The 17360-nt window shown below is 39.5% G+C and overlaps 1 protein-coding gene across 1 annotated transcript in view; it reads left to right on the top strand.

Moving 5' to 3' along the window:
• Positions 1 to 2909: 2909 nt before the first annotated feature.
• The window catches only part of slc1a7b (solute carrier family 1 member 7b), a 53344-nt gene continuing 38893 nt past the window's right edge, over positions 2910 to 17360 (top strand). Inside the window, exon 1 of the mRNA XM_023281682.3 lies at positions 2910 to 3242. Within this exon, the coding sequence (XP_023137450.1) occupies positions 3102 to 3242 (141 nt within the window). The 5' untranslated portion in view covers positions 2910 to 3101. The remainder of the gene's footprint in view (positions 3243 to 17360) is intronic.

Raw genomic sequence — 17360 nt, 5'->3', positions numbered from 1 at the left:
CTTCCTCTCTCTGGAAGTACTTTGTTGCAAATGCTAGACTCATGTTCATTTAATTAACTGCTTTCACTTCTGAACAATATAAACAGTGCAGATGATGTGTTGTCATTTCCTTCCGCTTGAGGCAATAATTATCCATCTTATGGCTAAAATTGGACCCGAATCTGCTTGCTGATGTGGAGGTTTTTATTGCAGTAATTTGTAGTTCTTTTATCCATTGATTTTGTCAGTGCTCCGTCTCCACAGTTCTATCTGCAGCGCCCAGTGGGTGACCTTCAGCAGCAGCTGGTTGAGGATCACAATAATGGATTTGAAATATTTAACAAATCTGATGACCGTGGCATGAAAACCAGCCTCATGTCTGTTCTATACAGTATGCATTATGGGGTTTTATCCCTTACATGTTTGGGATATTCTTTAAACTCATACTACGTTCTAATTGGGCTGCAGAGTGGCATGGTGGTTAGCACTCTGGCCTTGCAGCTAGAAGATCCCCGGTTTGCACCCCGGCCTTTCCGGGAAGTTTCTGCATGGAGTTTGCATGTTCTCCCTGTGCATGCGTGGGTTTTCTCCCGGTCTCTGGTGACATTTTGGACCACTGTAGACTTATTTGTCTGACATCGTCTTTAAGGCACAGATAAAGATGTTAACTTTTGTGTTAATGTTAGTTCCATATATTGTGGTTGCTTGTATTGAACATTTGATTTTGAATTGAATAATGACTAAAGAAATCAAGACCTTTTACGTAGCTATTCAGATTTCACCTCCAAGGAGAGCAGACAAGGCCAAAGGCACATTAATATTACATTTGCAATACATTTACACACCCAGAAACGCTCATGTAAAATACGAAGACAAGTACTTGTACGAAGAAAGCTTTTCTAACTGTGAATATGACATGCGGGTTAGATGGCCTGGAAGGAAAAAATAGTTGAATATCACCTCTGCATCACACTGAATTACTCGCCTAATTTAACGGCTTTTCAAAAATCTGTCAGCACTTTTTAAAGATTTATGTCCTTTATTCATAATTTCATGCAGAGCGAACAGTGTCTATGAGATTGGCTTCTCACGGGGTTTTTGCATGAAGTAGTTGTCTCTTTGCTCTTCATCACCTCAAAGGAGTTTTCATTAAAGCAGTGACTCACAGACATCCTCTTCAGGATTAGAGTAAATGAAAAGGAGAAAAATGTTTGTCTTCAAGCACCAATTAGAGGAGGAGGAACCAGAGGATGAGTTCGAGCTGCTTCCGTCGTCCTTTACGAAATAAACTACATTAATGTGGCATCTCAGGTTTGACTGGCTGAAGGGAATGAAAACAGCACGGATATATTATTATCAATGATATAATATAATAACTGCATATAATAATAGTGGCCAGGATGGTAATTGTAGCTGAGATAATCATCCAGCAAGGTCCGATTTATTCATTAGCTTCAGAACGACATTTATTTGTGTCTGACGGTGACTCTCTTCAATTGATGCTGTGGAATAATCTGAGCAGTCACGACACAGATAGTTCCTGGTATTCACAACATTTAAATGAACACAATCTGAACAAAGAAACCTGAAAGCAGGCGAGCACGAAGCAGGCAGAATGAACAAACTTTGCCTCATTTATAAAGAATGATAACTGAGTGGTGTGGACAGACGGTTGGGTCACGGTGTGTTTCCAGTGTCAGACTGTCATGATGCTTGTTGGGTGTTGACTCTTCTGTAGAGTTAGAGCTATACATATTTAAACCTCTGACCAGCATCTGGGCGCTTTTTGCTCCTGTTAAATTTTCATTCACTGTTGGATCATTTCTCAATGTAACATAAAGTCCCGCACCTCTATGGAAACAGCACAACCACGATTAGAAGGAAGGAGAAATGTCTTCAGAGAAGCATAAGACAGATATAATGCCACAAATCACAAAGAAAGAAAACTTGAGAAGAATTTCGTTGGTTATTTATTTTACAGAAATTGAAATAACTTTGAATCAACATGTAGGGGGGTGGGGGGTGGGAGGTGGCTTGACAAGCTACACATATTTTAGCACTTGCATTTTTAATTACTTTAAATACTTTCATCTGCTCTGTAAACACTGCGTGTGAAGTTCAGCCAAAATGTGACTCTTGATTGCAGCAGAGTCACTAAAGGCTCCTAAGTTGTGACAGAATATGTTGCTTTTTTTAGAATCTGGTGCAAAATTTTGGATTTTTGGCAATTTTTTAAGCGAGACATGTAGAATGAAGTGATTTTGATGAAATATTACGAGTTTAAGCTTATATTAGGTTAATTTTCTCTGTGAAATTTCACATAACAGATGGATAGCTCAAACACCATTGGAAGATTGAAAATCCAATGATTCTTTGTCTTTATAGTTTCTGGCTAATAAATGGCGTAATATTGGTGATTTTTCTTAATCAAATATCTCGCCTGCTGGTGCGTTTTGAGGCTCAGAGGTTTAACTGAGTTTTTAAAATGATGTTGGACTCTGTAGGTGGAGAACTGCTGGTGTAATCTTAATACATGGATGTGCTTTAACCAGTATTCTGATGTATTAGAGGTCATGCTGCTGTAATATTGCAGTTCACTGACTGAGAACCTTCTTTGCTGATTAATCTACGAACATTTCCTGAACCGCTCTGTACTAGAAACCTCAAGCATTCGTCTGTTTTCTGTAGCAGGCTCAGAAGGCCTGTGAGGTTAACCTTTGTCAAATTGTTCATGGATCTTTAATCCAGCTTCAGACCTGTTTAATACAGTAGCACTCTAACAGGATTGGTGATGTTAACTCCCTGGGACATGGTTGCCAGCTGTTCCCTCCCCCTGGCGGTGGGTCAGCACTGATGATGGGTGGAGCAGGGTGGGAGGGGATGCCTGGAAAGTGAGAGGATCCTCTTAGCTTAGTGCAGATTGCCGCAGCGCTACGACGAGCGGGATGCTGAGCCCAAAGGTGTTTTAGCCACAGGACTGGATATTTCACGTAGCTTCCTGTCCTGTCCTGGAGCTTTTTCTTCACTTTGTTTTTCACTTTGGCTTTCGTCCTCACACCTGGATTTTAAGGCTTTGGGTTTATGGGTTGCTGAGGAGGAGGAGGCAGGACAGGTGACTCACGATGGCCGTGGCTCTGGATGCAGTGTGGGTGAGGGTGAAGAACGTCTGCAAGCAGAATGGGCTCCTCATCATGTCGGTGCTGGCTGTGGTCATTGGGTGTCTTTTGGGCTTCTTCCTGAGGACACGGCGGCTCACAGAGCAGGTCAGTCTGTCTCCTCCCCTCGACCCAGAGTGACGTCATGCAGAGAGAATCCCGTATCTGAGCTTCTAACACCTACACAGCATCACACTGACTGAGCTTTCATGAGCATCAGTATCCTGGTTTTCATGATATAGTGTTTCCATGCAAGATGAAAAAACCTGTTAGTCAGAACCATATATACTTGATTTTAACAATATCCACATTTGATCATTCATGTACAGTTGGGTCTTGATTTCCTGCTATTTTCCGCCATTTTTTTCAGCACCAACAAAAGCAAACACAAGGTTTACAAACCTGGATAAGGAGCCGCAGTGTCCAGATTTGTAGCATGTCTAGAAACCATAAAAAGAAGCAACACATAAAAAGGCTACTTGCACTCATGCAAAGTGCTCCTCCTGCCTTGCTGTGTTGTTACTGTGGCTTCACACTGATGCTTGGCCTCACACCGTCGTTGCACTGTTGATTTTTGGTCATTATTTGCACGTTTTAGAATTCCACATATAGTATTCCCAATCCCAAAGCAATCTGCTTTTTAATCTGCTTTTCAGATTAAAATGTAAGAAAAATGTAAATTTTTGGGAGCAACTTGTGTACTTGTTGGGGCCTCTTGTCCCATTGTAGATGTCTGGGTTTTACAGGCAGTTCTACCAGAGCAATAGTAATCCCTGCAAATGTCTCACATGGTTGCATATAATTAACTGTTTGAAGCCCAAATATGGAAATATTCACCACAAAAATAAATTAATTAAGGAGAAAGGAGAAACTGAATATATAATTGTGCTGCAGAACCGATTTTCTTCTTTCCTACTCATTAATCATTCCATGACCCCTTAGATATATCTTGTGCAGTGCTAGAAAATAAAAAAAAGTACATTTACTCAAGTACTGTAATTCAGTGCAGTTTTGAAGAACTCGTACTTTACTAGAGTATTTCCATTATGTGCTACTTTATCATTCCACTCGGCTACATTTCTCAGGAATATATTTTACCTTCTACTCCCCTACATTTATTTGACAGGTTTAGTTGCTAGTTAGGTTTTTGACGATTTTACACAATGGATTAAAAACACAACACAGCTGAAGATTAAACCAGTGGTTTTCAAGCTTTTTGGCTTCTTATAAAAAGCAGAGTGTAGCCAGGGTCACATTGGTCTTATGAGTAGATAAGAGCTCTCTAAACTTCTTACATGATTTTATTTCAATAAATGCTTCAATGATCAAAAAAAAAAAAAAAGAGGAAATAACTAAAAACAAATTTCTGGCTTTGTTTTTCCTTCTTTCTTGTCCCAGTATTCAGGTGATGAGTCCTTTGATTTATCTGGAGGCTCTGTACGTAAAACTGAATATATTTAGTTCAGGCAGCTCCACCTGCAGCTGCTACAACAGTAACATGCTGCTGACACACTGATGATTCACTATTATTAATCTAATGGTGTCAAAAACAATAATGCATCAGTCAGAGGGACAAAAAGGATGACTGATGACACACTGATATTTCTGTATGAATAATCTAATTATGGCAGACAAAATAATTTATCAGGTAGCCGGACCACACTAGAACTTTTCATATAATATTTTAGATTTAATTTCAGATTTTGGCTGCTACGTACGCAAATGTAAATAGGAATTTTCACGCAGAGCTTTTACTTTCATTAAAGTATTTTTGCTTTCTTGCATTGGCACTGTTACTTATGTAAAGGATCTGAATGCCACCATTGACCTTGTGACCCTTTGAAGGAGCACATAACCCAACATCAAAACATAAAACTAGCACTGCTTCACGTAGCTACAGTAAAAATGTGGCTTAAAACATTCATGCCTCAGTTTGAGTCTAAAAATGTCATAACAGATCAGTCACAGGAGTCATTTATCTTTACTTTGATGTTTTTCTGCACATTTAACTTAAACTTGTAAGAAAAAGCAACATAATGTATTTCTGACATCAACAAAAGCAGACATTATGTTGCAAAATGAAGCCACTGTCTACTGACTTTGAAACTACAAAAAAAACCCTCATATGTCTACAAACTAACGAACCCTGAAAAGCAGCAACCAACTGATAGTAGAGTGCAAATAAACTTTACTAGAAATTCTACTCGAGACGTTGCAAAAAATAGTAAATACTAAGTCTGTGTCTGAAGGCTGGAATATTGTGACTAAAGTAATGCAAGACACTGGTGGAGTATTTCCAGAGTGTGCAAACATGAGAAACATGATTTTTTTTTCACTTAGAAAGTTCCACTCAGTTTAAACAAGTGGACACTGAGTATATATCGAAATGTCACACAGTGAGGGACATGATTATTTTTTGCAGTTTTAAAGGATATGTTCACAGTTTTGCAAATCTGTCTTGAAACTACACCCAACATGATGCCTTCCTGCTGCACTTTCAGTTCAGCTTTGTATATACTGTAGCAATACACAACATCTCAGGGCACTTCATATAGAAATTCGACGATTCCACAATATTTGAGAGAGATTTTCAATGTGAGTGACTTGGGACAAAATATACAATCCAAAATTCATTATAAGTTAACGCGAGGCTACGACGGCCTGAGTTTGAAGAATGAAGTGTGGACTTCATTCAAATCAGTTCAGCTGGAAGCCTATTAAGAAGAATCCTCTCAAATAGAATCCAATCACACACTGGATTTTTGGTGCAGACAGAGTTTTGAGGAGTAAAAAATGCTTAAATCAATATATTGGATGATATTCTCTATATATGCACTTCCAGTCAAAAGTTTGGACACACCTTCTCATTTAATGGTTGTTCTTTATTTTCTTGACTATTTACATTGTAGATTCTCACTGAAGGCATCAAAACTATGAATGAATGAAATGAACACATATGGAATTGCAGTAAACGAAAAAGTGTGAAATAAGTCAAAACGTTTTATATTTTAGATTCTTCAAAGTAGCCACCCTTTTCTTTGATTTCTGCTTTGCACACTCTTGGCATTCTCTCACTGAGTTTCATGAGGTAGTCACCTAAAATAGTTTTCCACCAGTCTTGAAGGAGTTCCCAGAGATGCTGAGCACTTGTTGGCCCTATTGCCTTCGCTCTGTGGTCCATCTCATCCCAAACCATCTTTACTGGGTTTAGGTCAGGTGACTGTGGAGGCCAGGTCATCTGACGCAGCACTCCATCACTCTCCTTCTTGGTCAAATAGTCCTTACACAGCCTGGAGGTGTGTTTGGGGTCATTGTCCTGCTGAGAAATAAATGATGGTCCAACTAAATGCAAACCGGATGGGATGGCATGTTGCTGCAGGATACTGTGGTAGCCATGCTGGTTCAATGTGCCTTCAATTTTGAATAAATCCCCAACAGTGTCACCAGCAATGCACCCCCACACCATCACACCTCCTCCTCCATGCTTCACAGTTGGAATCATGCATATGTATTATATATAGTGTATATATGTATATACTATATAGTAATGAAAAATTATGGAGGGCTTATTAACTTTCCTGCAACTCGTACTTCACAATCTAGTTTCTGACTTCCCATGAAGATACCTTTTAACTCTGCAGTACCATCAATTGTGATATATTCTCTGCTGTGTGCTGCAGACAATGATGAGAGGAGTGTAAACAATGAAGTCGGGGCCATTGCGCGGGACAAACCATGTGATGATAACATTTCTAGATCATCCCAAGTAACTGTTTCTGCATTATGTTATGTAATTTTTAAAAAGTTCTCACATCAAACAATACGCATGTCGATATCCATATATCTGTACCATCTGCCAATATTGGTCGACTGAGATTGCGTAGATGAACATTTATATTTTCATTTTCAAAAACAAAAGTCCTTGTATTTACAGTATTACAAACACAAAATCACAAGCCACTCGCAGCGCTTATTTTTCTGCCAGAGAGGGAAAGCAAAACTAATGCAATAGACTCACTCTGTACCTCATCTGTGGGAAGCAGTGTGCCGTTCCTCCCTCGTCTCAGAAGATATTATTCCCGTTTTGCTTTCATGTGCAGGAACCACAATTTTTGCAAAAGTCACACTAACAACTGTGAAGTGAGGTTAAACACATTATAATTCCAGTTTCTGTCATGGGTACTGCCAAAGAGAATAAAACTGAGATTTTAGAGATTGACACTTTAAGATTTGATTATACTCCCTCCCTGCTAATATTTTCCTGTTCGTTGAAGATTTATGCTCCACACACGTGCAGTAGATCATCATCTGCATACTACACTGATGCCCACTACTGCCTTTGTAGTGTGGTGACACAAAGTTTAGGCTGCACACAGACATCCACAGAGAGATCGAAGGCGACCCTTGAGGAGATGTCAAAATTTCCATCATGTGGATCCTAGCAGACACTCGTGTGCTTGTTTGAATAAAATGTGAATGTATCATTTAAAGCTACATAGAATGGAAACTAGGAAAAACAATAAATTACGTTAAGTATAAACATGAGATCAGAGAAAACCATTTCAGTGTTAAAAAAATTATGGCAACTAATTGTGTCAGCCTCACATCTGAATGAGCAACAATAGTGGTACTAAATCAGACCTAGTACTAGCATCACTTCAAGCGCAGAATTAAGGCATGAAAGGATAAACATGCACAAGATTACGACGTACTGACGTCATTACATAAATTGGGCCACAACAGTCTGGAAAGTCACGCTGTAAAACCGGCAACCTAATCCCATGTATTGTTTTGGAGAAAGCTCTGAACAGCTATAGGCAGCTTTCCACTGAAGGTACTCAGGTCAGACATGAAGTGGTGCAAACATTTATAGGAACAGCTCTGTAATCCCTTTTCAGCATTTCTGTTTACATCGCGCTGTAGGATCCAAGGATTTTGAAAAGTATCATCAATGAAAAACATGTACTGAACATAACTCCAGTTCGACGAAAATGTAAGAAATGTGATAAATGGAAAATGGAGGGTTTGTTACTTTGTGAATTTTACAGTGTAAAATGACAGCTTCCAAAAGAGGACATTGAGATCGAATATTATCAAGTCCTACACTGCAGTTTTTTTTTAGAGCTGCTGAGAAGTAACAACTACTGATTTTGGTATTTTACTTCATCTCCCAGAAAGAAATTCTACTGGGGCAGTTCTTGCAGTTGGAACAAACACAAAGTTTTAGGCTGCTGTAAAACGACTGACAAGTTCCTGCAGTTAAGAGTGGCTCATTGCAAAGAAAAAAATATTCTCCTAAAACACACTCAAGTTCATCCACCGTGTTATTGTAAGAAATTCTGACCTCATGTGTCATACATCAATGTGCCGTCCATTCTCTGTTACTGTGACGGGTTTGTCTGAATCAAACTGGGATTAACATGATTGGAAAACCTGACTGACCGAAAGCTGCCACTTTAACAGACTGACCAAGCAGCAATGTTCATCTTCACAAAAATGTTTACAAAATGAAGCCATCCATTTTCTGTTTGCAATGGTATAAGTTGGAAATTCGATAAATTATAACAAAAAAAATCTCCAAAAGCAACCCGTCATGACATAATTGCTATTGCATTCACTACATCACTGACATACTAGCAAAACATTTCAAGCTGCAGCATCATCACCGTATCCATTCATCTAAATAAATAGAAATACACAAGCTGAAATTACTGTTGCCTTATGCAGGGGGGTATATGTGTGGATAATAGTGTGTGGCTTCTAATTAAAGGATAAGTAATTACTGAAGGACGCACAGAAAAACCACAGCTTACAGTAAATACACTGACACTACTCCATGTGGCAGCTTCAGTACATCGCTGAATGTAGCCAGCGAGCAGCTTTGTGGAGGTGCTCCATAAACAAAATGCAGCCTTTTCTTTCTCGCTAGCCCTCCGACTAAACCTCTGTCATATTCTCAAATAGACCTAAATATAGCCCGTGGCTCCTTTACTCTCACAATAGGGGATTACAATCCAATCAAGCAAATGCTTTCTCTAACTGTACATCAAATACAAGAGCTTGTCAGTGTGAGTCATCATGAGGTACACAGGAGGCACAGACCTTTGTGTTTCCAGACAGTTTGTAGACACCCAGATCCCTCTGTGGTGGAGGGTCGAGGGCCGATAGGGGAAGTGTGTGTAATCTGTTTGTGTGCGTGTGTGTGTGTGTGTGTGTGCGTGTGTGTGGCTTTACTGAGTTGAGATAAGACTTGACTTTGGGGAGAAAATGATAAAGGATTAGGCCTTAGCAAAAATAAAAAAAAATATTAATTAAAAACTGAGGAGATTCACACTTAAAAAAAGCCAACATTTTTCTACACAAGAGCACACAGAGTAGAAACATGACACAGTTGATGTTAATCTTGATTACAGCATAAAAATTGTGTGTAGAATGACAGCTGCTAATTTTCCAGTTAGAGCGAGAAAGAATGAAAAAAAACCAAACTAATAGGTGCACTCAAAACATTACGAGACTGTCAATGAATATCCAAAACTAGATTTTTATTTGGTCGATGTCCCCATCAACATAGTGTCTTTGTATTGCAATACGGTGCTCCCAGTGCTGCTGCACTCAAGTCCTATTCTGTAAAATTATCAAATTACTAGCTAACATAAGCTCAACCCCCCGCCAAGACTGTGTCTAAACGGCAATCCTTGACTTTCACTTTGGTGAAGGCACTCATCCTATTGAGAGCACTCACATGCCCTCAAACCACAGTTCAGATCATTTGAGCTCAACAGTTTTCCTCAAACGTTTCAGGACAATTACAGTAGAGCTGTACCTTGACAGTCCAACCCTGGGAGATGAATTTATGGCGCACAACCACGAGAATGTTGGAGAAAATGAGATTAATCCTGGTGCTCCTGACCTGATGCACCTTCTCTGGTCTAGGAAACTGTGACTCTTTCACTGTTAAAATGCTGTTTCTTCTCTCAGTGGCAGGTACAGACCCACCTCTCATCACTTCTAATGATCCTCTGCATGAAGGTTGGATCACTGCAGCTGCTGAATGAGACAGAATATGCTATTTGCTCTCCGTTTCACTTTGAGTTTCAGGGAGAAATCAAACACCTACCAGTCGTCACAAAACATGTTTAACTCAGGTCCGAATGTTGATAGCGTAAAATGATGCAATCTCCTGTATCATGCCGTTTATCTGCTGCCACATGTTGCACATGTGTGATCCTGATGTGCTCCATGCACCATAAACAGAATGTTTTGACCACATCATGTTACTGACTCGTTAAAGCAGCGAGGAGGACATTAGCTCCATTTGAGAGTGACTGATAGCAGCAGTAATAACAGTTATTAGTGCTGCTGTCGATTCTGACAGAACAGTGATTTCTGCATGTTTGATTTAGCTGTAAGAGGACAAAATGACAGTCAAATTACAGGTGATCAGCTGTCATACATTCTGTCTTTACAATGTTTTGTGATATCTAGTTTTTGCTGATATTGTCCTCATTGAGATTACTCTAATGGTTAACTGTGGTGTTGTACTAAAGCACATTTACTAGCGCAGATTTTCACAAATTTCAAAGTGTATTGTAATTTAGAATAATATGAGTTTTGGTGAAATTAAATATATGAAGCTTAAACTTTATTTTTTTTCACAAAACCCAAAATCACTCGTGACAAGTTCAAGGAACAACGCAAAGTTAAAAATCTGAAAGTTCTTTCCATTTTTATGTTTTCTCACTCTGATAAATGGTATAAGCTCAGTGATTTCCAAAAGATAACAGGATTTTCAGAATCACTGATTGGATTTGGGGTTTTGACGCCTGCACAAAACATGACCTTTGGCCTCAGTACCAAGACATATAAACAAACCTCTAGACTGAAAAGAAACAGTAAAACTGAAGTGAACTTAACATATGTTAATGTGGAGAGAGGACCCAGGTCTGATGAGTGTCATAATTTAGCTTAAAGCATCTTTAATATGAGGAAAGGTTACTTTCAAAATAATACAAAGGATTAAAAAAAAACAAAGACTGACATTTTTCATGCCTATCAGCACATGTGAAGGGACACTTTTAAACAAAATGCAATCCATTATACCACCACTCACTATGACCTTAATAAACAAAGTAGATTCATTAACTTTTGAGCAACAGAAGCTGAAAATTTAGAACATTCAGCAGTAGAGCTGTTGCAAAGTCAAAATCATATCAAATCAATCTTTATTATGATTTAGGTGTACATACAACCGTAGTGCAGGCAAAATGAGGGGGCGTTAAATGAATCCAATAAAAAAAGAGCATCATTTTATACACACACACACACACACACACACACACACACACACACACACACACACACACACACACACACACACACACACACACACACACACACACACACACACACACACACACACACACACACACACACACATTCCTGAGACGTATTGCAGCTGAAATCAAATTGAAATTGTCTCTGTTTAAAGTGTCCTTAGTAGTAACCTGTGCTTTAAATTACAGTACTGGGTTGCATTAGATTTCACAGGTGTAACTTAGAAAGTAGTTTTTGCGAGTCATTGCAACACTAAACCAAAATGTCCTTCCTTTTAGTCCTTAATGTGGCTAAACCTCTTAAGTCCTTAAGGATATTTTTTGAAATTTCCACCAGCATCAACTTGACCACATTCAGGCAGTAATCAGAGACTTCCAAGTCTCCATCGTCATCAGGCCCGAGTGAGATTTGAAGCACTTTACATGTTTGCTTCTAAAACATTTATATAAACAGATGTTGAATTTCTTTTCATCACTAGAGCTTCCTTTTCATTGTTTCTCTCCTGCTCCTTAAAACAAACCAAACAAAAAACTTAGCGTAGCAAAGTATTTCAATCTAACTAAATGATGTTCCGACTTTTCTTGTAAATGAATCACAGGGAATGAGAACCGCGCTGGTTTTGTTTTTGCATTAAGACAAAGTTGCGACATGGTTTAGATTTAAGTGAAACCATTTAAGTGAAATTGTCATTCTTCACGTTGTACTTCCTTGATTGTGTATCACAGCGCTAAAATTTTCTCCTGCTAAACTGCGACAAGACTGATCTCATCTTTATTGGACCTAAATCACTCACACCATTTCCCCACTCCCCCATTACCATTGATAACACCACCCTATCTCCTTCTGCTCACATCCGCAACCTCGGTGTGATATTTGACAGCAACCTCACTTTTGAACCCCACATTAATCAGATCACCAAAACTGCCTATTTCCATCTCCGCAACATCGCCCGTCTCCGCCCCTTCCTCTCCTTCTCAGCCGCTGAAACCCTCATTCATGCCTTCGTCACTTCCCGCCTTGACTACTGCAATAGCGTTCTCTTCGGCTCCACCTCCAAAGTTCTCAATAAACTTCAACTCATTCAAAACTCTGCTGCCCGACTCCTCACCCGAACCTGTTCTCACGACCATATCACCCCCGTCCTGCAGAACCTCCATTGGCTCCCCATTTCACACCGCATCCAGTACAAACTGCTTCTCCTCACCTTCAAGTCCATCCATAATCTTGCCCCCTCTTACCTTACTGATTTGCTCCTCCCCTACACCCCCCCCAGGAATCTCCGTTCCTCCCACACAAACCTCCTCTCCATCCCGCACAGGACCAGCCGGTGACATTGGGGGGACAGAGCCTTCGCCATCGCCGCCCCCACACTCTGGAACTCACTCCCCCATGCCCTCCGTGACTGCACCAACCTCACCACATTTAAATCCCTTTTAAAGACTCACCTTTTTAGATCTGCTTTCCTTAAGTGATTCTGTATTTTATCTTGAACTTGTTTTACTATCTACTGATTTTAATTAACAGTTTTGTTTTATCTTATTGTATTTTATGTACAGCGTCTTTGAGTTTTTGGAAAAGCGCTTTATAAATAAAATTTATTATTATTATTATTATTATTAAAATGATGTGTAACACTCACCAATACTATGTCTTTTTTAGGCAATTCAGCACCCAGATCTTTTCGGCTTTATGCCTCCGGTGTGTGAGATAAACTCTCTCCTATAAATGTTTAACAGTTTAATAACCCTACAGGCATTATCCGGAGTATTTTCGAGAAAATGTTATTCAGGCATATATAGTGTTATAGATAAGCCTGTGAATGCATTTTTTTTATGACATCCACATTTATACCATATTTGCAGTGTACTACAGTGCTGGAAAACAACAAGTGTGAACATGGAAAGAACCCAAACTACAAGATGTGAAATGTTTTTCATAGGAAATTACATCAATTTTATCCTCCAGCAACCAGAATGGGTTTGTTTGGTCTGAAACACTCATGTGAACATGAGAGACGGGCTCACATTAACACATACAACCTCGGCTGCAGCTCCACATGCACTAATGCTGTTGGAGAGGTTTTTTACCAAAATATCACCAAAATGGTGTTTTCTGTTTACAGTGGAACACTTTTTTTTTTACATGCTTTGAAGATGAGTTCAATTATTATTCTCATGAAATGAAAAAAAACAATCTGAATTGTGCAAAGATAAGGTTTAGATTTCCATAACAATAAACACTCTGAGATGCAGGAGAAGGTTGGCATTACTGAAGGCACAAAGCCCTGTTTTTATGACCGACACAAAACTGTACTGCCTTGAATCTAAATTAGTCCTGAAGGGAATAATCTATACGCAGTTTTGTCAGCCTTGATACTTCTGATACACAATGGATGTGCCTCGTTAGCTTTTATGATCGCTCCTCACTTCATACTGTAATTGCTGCCATCCTCCATCTTGAAAGCCATTCAGGAGATCTTCATTCTGCTTTCAAGAGCCAGGACTGAGCAGTGAGGCAGGATGTCTGAGGAGCCATGATTATATGTCTTTTCACTACATTTCTGATCATGGTTGAATGTAATGTGTCCCTTTGCTTCCCTCACTCGGGTCTCTCATATCTTAGCTCCTCCTGGCGAAAGAGGAGATGAAGAATTCACCGCTGCCAAATGAGAAATTCTTCATGGTACAGCTTCAGTGTTAAGAAACGCCAGTTACTTATGATGTGCTGCGCCACCGTATCTGTCAAATCCCCACAAATGTGCAGCATTAATAAGTCATGCCAGGCCCAGGCAATTAAATGACAGTGACATGTTTGACACTTAATCAGTTGGGGTGGGACACTTCTTCAGGGAGAGCAATTCCAAAAAATGTTCAATAGTCTGACTTAAATGCATAAGATTCAAAACACCATGAAAGCACAGAATGAACTGGCAAAGTTCAGCTGCATGAACAAACCCCAAGTGTGTTCCCTCTTTGTACCATAAGCAGCCTATCGTACCTCGGTAATGGAGCCTGTTCGCCCTCCATCACACTTCCCATGGCTGTCATCTCCCATTGCACTCTGGTCCATGGCCACTTCGGCCTCAGGCAAAAAAAAAAAAAAAAAAAAAATAGCTTTAATAAACAGCTGAAGGCAGCTGAGGAGCAAACAAAATGCAGCTGGAAAATCCAGATGTAGAAAACCTCAAAGACAAAATGCAGATGTACAAAAATCGAGACAATACCAAGGAAACAACAGGATTACATAAAAAACTAATGTAAAAACCAGGACTTGACAAAGAGAATCTAGGAGAAGACCATGATGTGACCAAACAGGAGGGAAAACAATGAGGTATCAAACAGAATGAATGAAGAGACAAGAATATTTAAAAACTCTGAACTGATTGGGGAGATACACTTGAAACTCATCAGGTCAATCAAAGGGGAGGGAAAAGAGAAAAGAAAAGTTAAAACTCAAGTGATATACGAGGAAAGGCAATTTCTAAATAAAGCAAAAATAACTGAAAAGGGGCATGACACATAGACATAGACAGACAGAGACACAAACAGACAGACACAGGAAAACACAGGAATGAATGACAAAAATAATCTAAAATGTTTTTAAAAACACTCAAACAGCTCCATGACACACTCCTAGTAGCTTACTTCAAAGGCTGGTGGACTTCATGTTGGTGTGTGCTTTCTATATTTAAAGTGTTTCAAGGTGAATTTATTTAATTATCAATGCTATTTTCATTTATATGCGTAAATTGATTAATTTGTGCGTGTTTCTCACTGTTAAAATGTCAAAACTATGACTTGTATACCTTGATAAATAGGTCAAATTGGTTCAATTTAAATCAAACCATGTTTTCTGTTGGTCATTTTCTAAAAATAGGTCATTAAGAATTACCAGTAATTATTAATTTAGGCTGAAATTCAACACTTTTATCATAATAAATGTTTTAGCTTTAGCACTGCTACACAAGTATCAGTTGTCTCAGGTATCAGAGCAGAGAGAGAACTGCAATATTTTTTTAGTTTGAATTAATTCCGTTTCACATGATCTGCAGACAGTTCATTGGTTGTATTGATATTTTACTGTTCATCTTATTATCATCTTTGTGTGATCTTAAAAGTGTTTACAAATTTGATCAATAATGTTTCTTCATCAGTTGGAGGCTGTACTATGGTGGGGACAGAGTTCAAACAGCAGCAGCCCCAGAAATGATACATAAAATTGCATCTGATCTGACTTGATTTGGCTTCTATTTACTTCATTCTCCTGTTAATCTGCTCCAATAGCTGAAATAATTGCAAAGGTGGTTAGAATAAGATGTCTGTAAAGCTGGAAGAGGATATGAAAATATTTTGAAATGCTTCCAGCTGACACTTTCACTGACAGAAACGGCTGTCAAGAGGAACTGTGAAAGTCAAGACAAAATCTGTAACACTGAGAAAACATCCAGATAAAACTGCACGTCTGCTGAGCGGGAAAGCAAAGCAAAACACCCCCGTGACTCCCAAGGAGCTGCAGGAAAGTTTTTATCTGAAGTGGGAGTGCCGATGCACCGTTCCACTGAAGCTCAAACAGGCTCAACATGGCAGTTATCAGAAGTCTGCAAAGTGACATCTGGGTAAACCTGAGTGCTTTCGGAAAAGACTGCTGTGGACTGATAAAATGAAAATGGAGTTCTTTGGATACAACCACCAAAGGTGTGTTTGGAGGGTTAAAAAAGGGTAGCTATGGACAAAAGCAAGCCCAGCAAAGACACCCAGCCTGAATATAACCAGAGGGAAACTAAATAATATTTCACAGTGACAGACAAGTTACACAGTGTCAGAAAACATAAAGTATACCATAGCTCCTTCTAAAAAGAGTAGCTCCACACTAAATGGTAGTTTCTTAACTTTTCTGTCATCTGTAGAAGCACATACGCGTTGAATACAGCTGTCGTTTTCATCACAAGAGTACAATAAAGAAAACACTGGTATTTTTTAGTATGAAATAGAGTAAATATGAAGGGACTAAGCAAGAAGATGAAAATATTCTGTTCTGGGCTGTTGGATGGAGGGAATGAATTCCACTAAATGTCAGCCAATTCTGGATGCAAATGTCATGCAATCAATTAAAACTGAAACTGGATAGAAGCTGGGCTGCACAGTAGCTTGGTGGTTTGCACTGTTTCTTTGCAGCTAGAAGATCGGTTCGCATCCTGACCTGGGCCTGGGATCTTTCTGTGTGTTCTCCCTGTGCATATGTGGGTTTTCACTGAGTTCTCCAGCTTCCTCCCACAGTCCAAAAACATGCTGAGGGTAATTGGTGATTCTAAATTGTCAGTAGGTGTGAATGTGAGTGTGATTGTTTCTCTGTTTATGTAGCCCTGTGATAGACTGGCGACCTGTCCAGGGTGTCCCCTGCCTTCACCCTAAGTCAGCTGGGATAGACTCCAGCCCCCCGTGACCCTAATGAGGATTAAGCGGTGTAGATAATGGATGGATGGATAAATCAATACAAGCTGACTTCTACAACAGGACAATCATTTGAAGCAGACTTAAAAATCCACCACTTTATCCTCATTAGGGTCATGAGGGGACAGGAGTCTATTCCAGCTGACTTGGGGACACCCTGGACAGGTCACCAGTCTCTCACAGGGCTACACATAGAGACAAAGAACGATACTCACATTCACACCTACTGACAATTTAGAGTTAACAATTAACCTCAGCATGTTTTAGGACTGTGGGAGGAAGCCGGAGAACCTAGAGAAAACCCACGCATGCACAGAGAGAACATGCAAACTCCATGCAGAAAGCTCTCAGGCCCAGGCTGGGATGCAAACCGATCTAACTGCAAGGCGAAAGTGCAAACCACCAAGCCACTGTGCAGCCCCAAATCTGAGTCAGTACCTGA

Source organism: Amphiprion ocellaris, chromosome 2 (assembly GCF_022539595.1).
Source record: "Amphiprion ocellaris isolate individual 3 ecotype Okinawa chromosome 2, ASM2253959v1, whole genome shotgun sequence".
In the NCBI taxonomy this organism is placed as follows: Eukaryota; Metazoa; Chordata; class Actinopteri; family Pomacentridae; genus Amphiprion; species Amphiprion ocellaris.
Note: the sequence above shows the minus strand (reverse complement) of the source record. Positions and strands in the feature narration are given on the sequence as shown.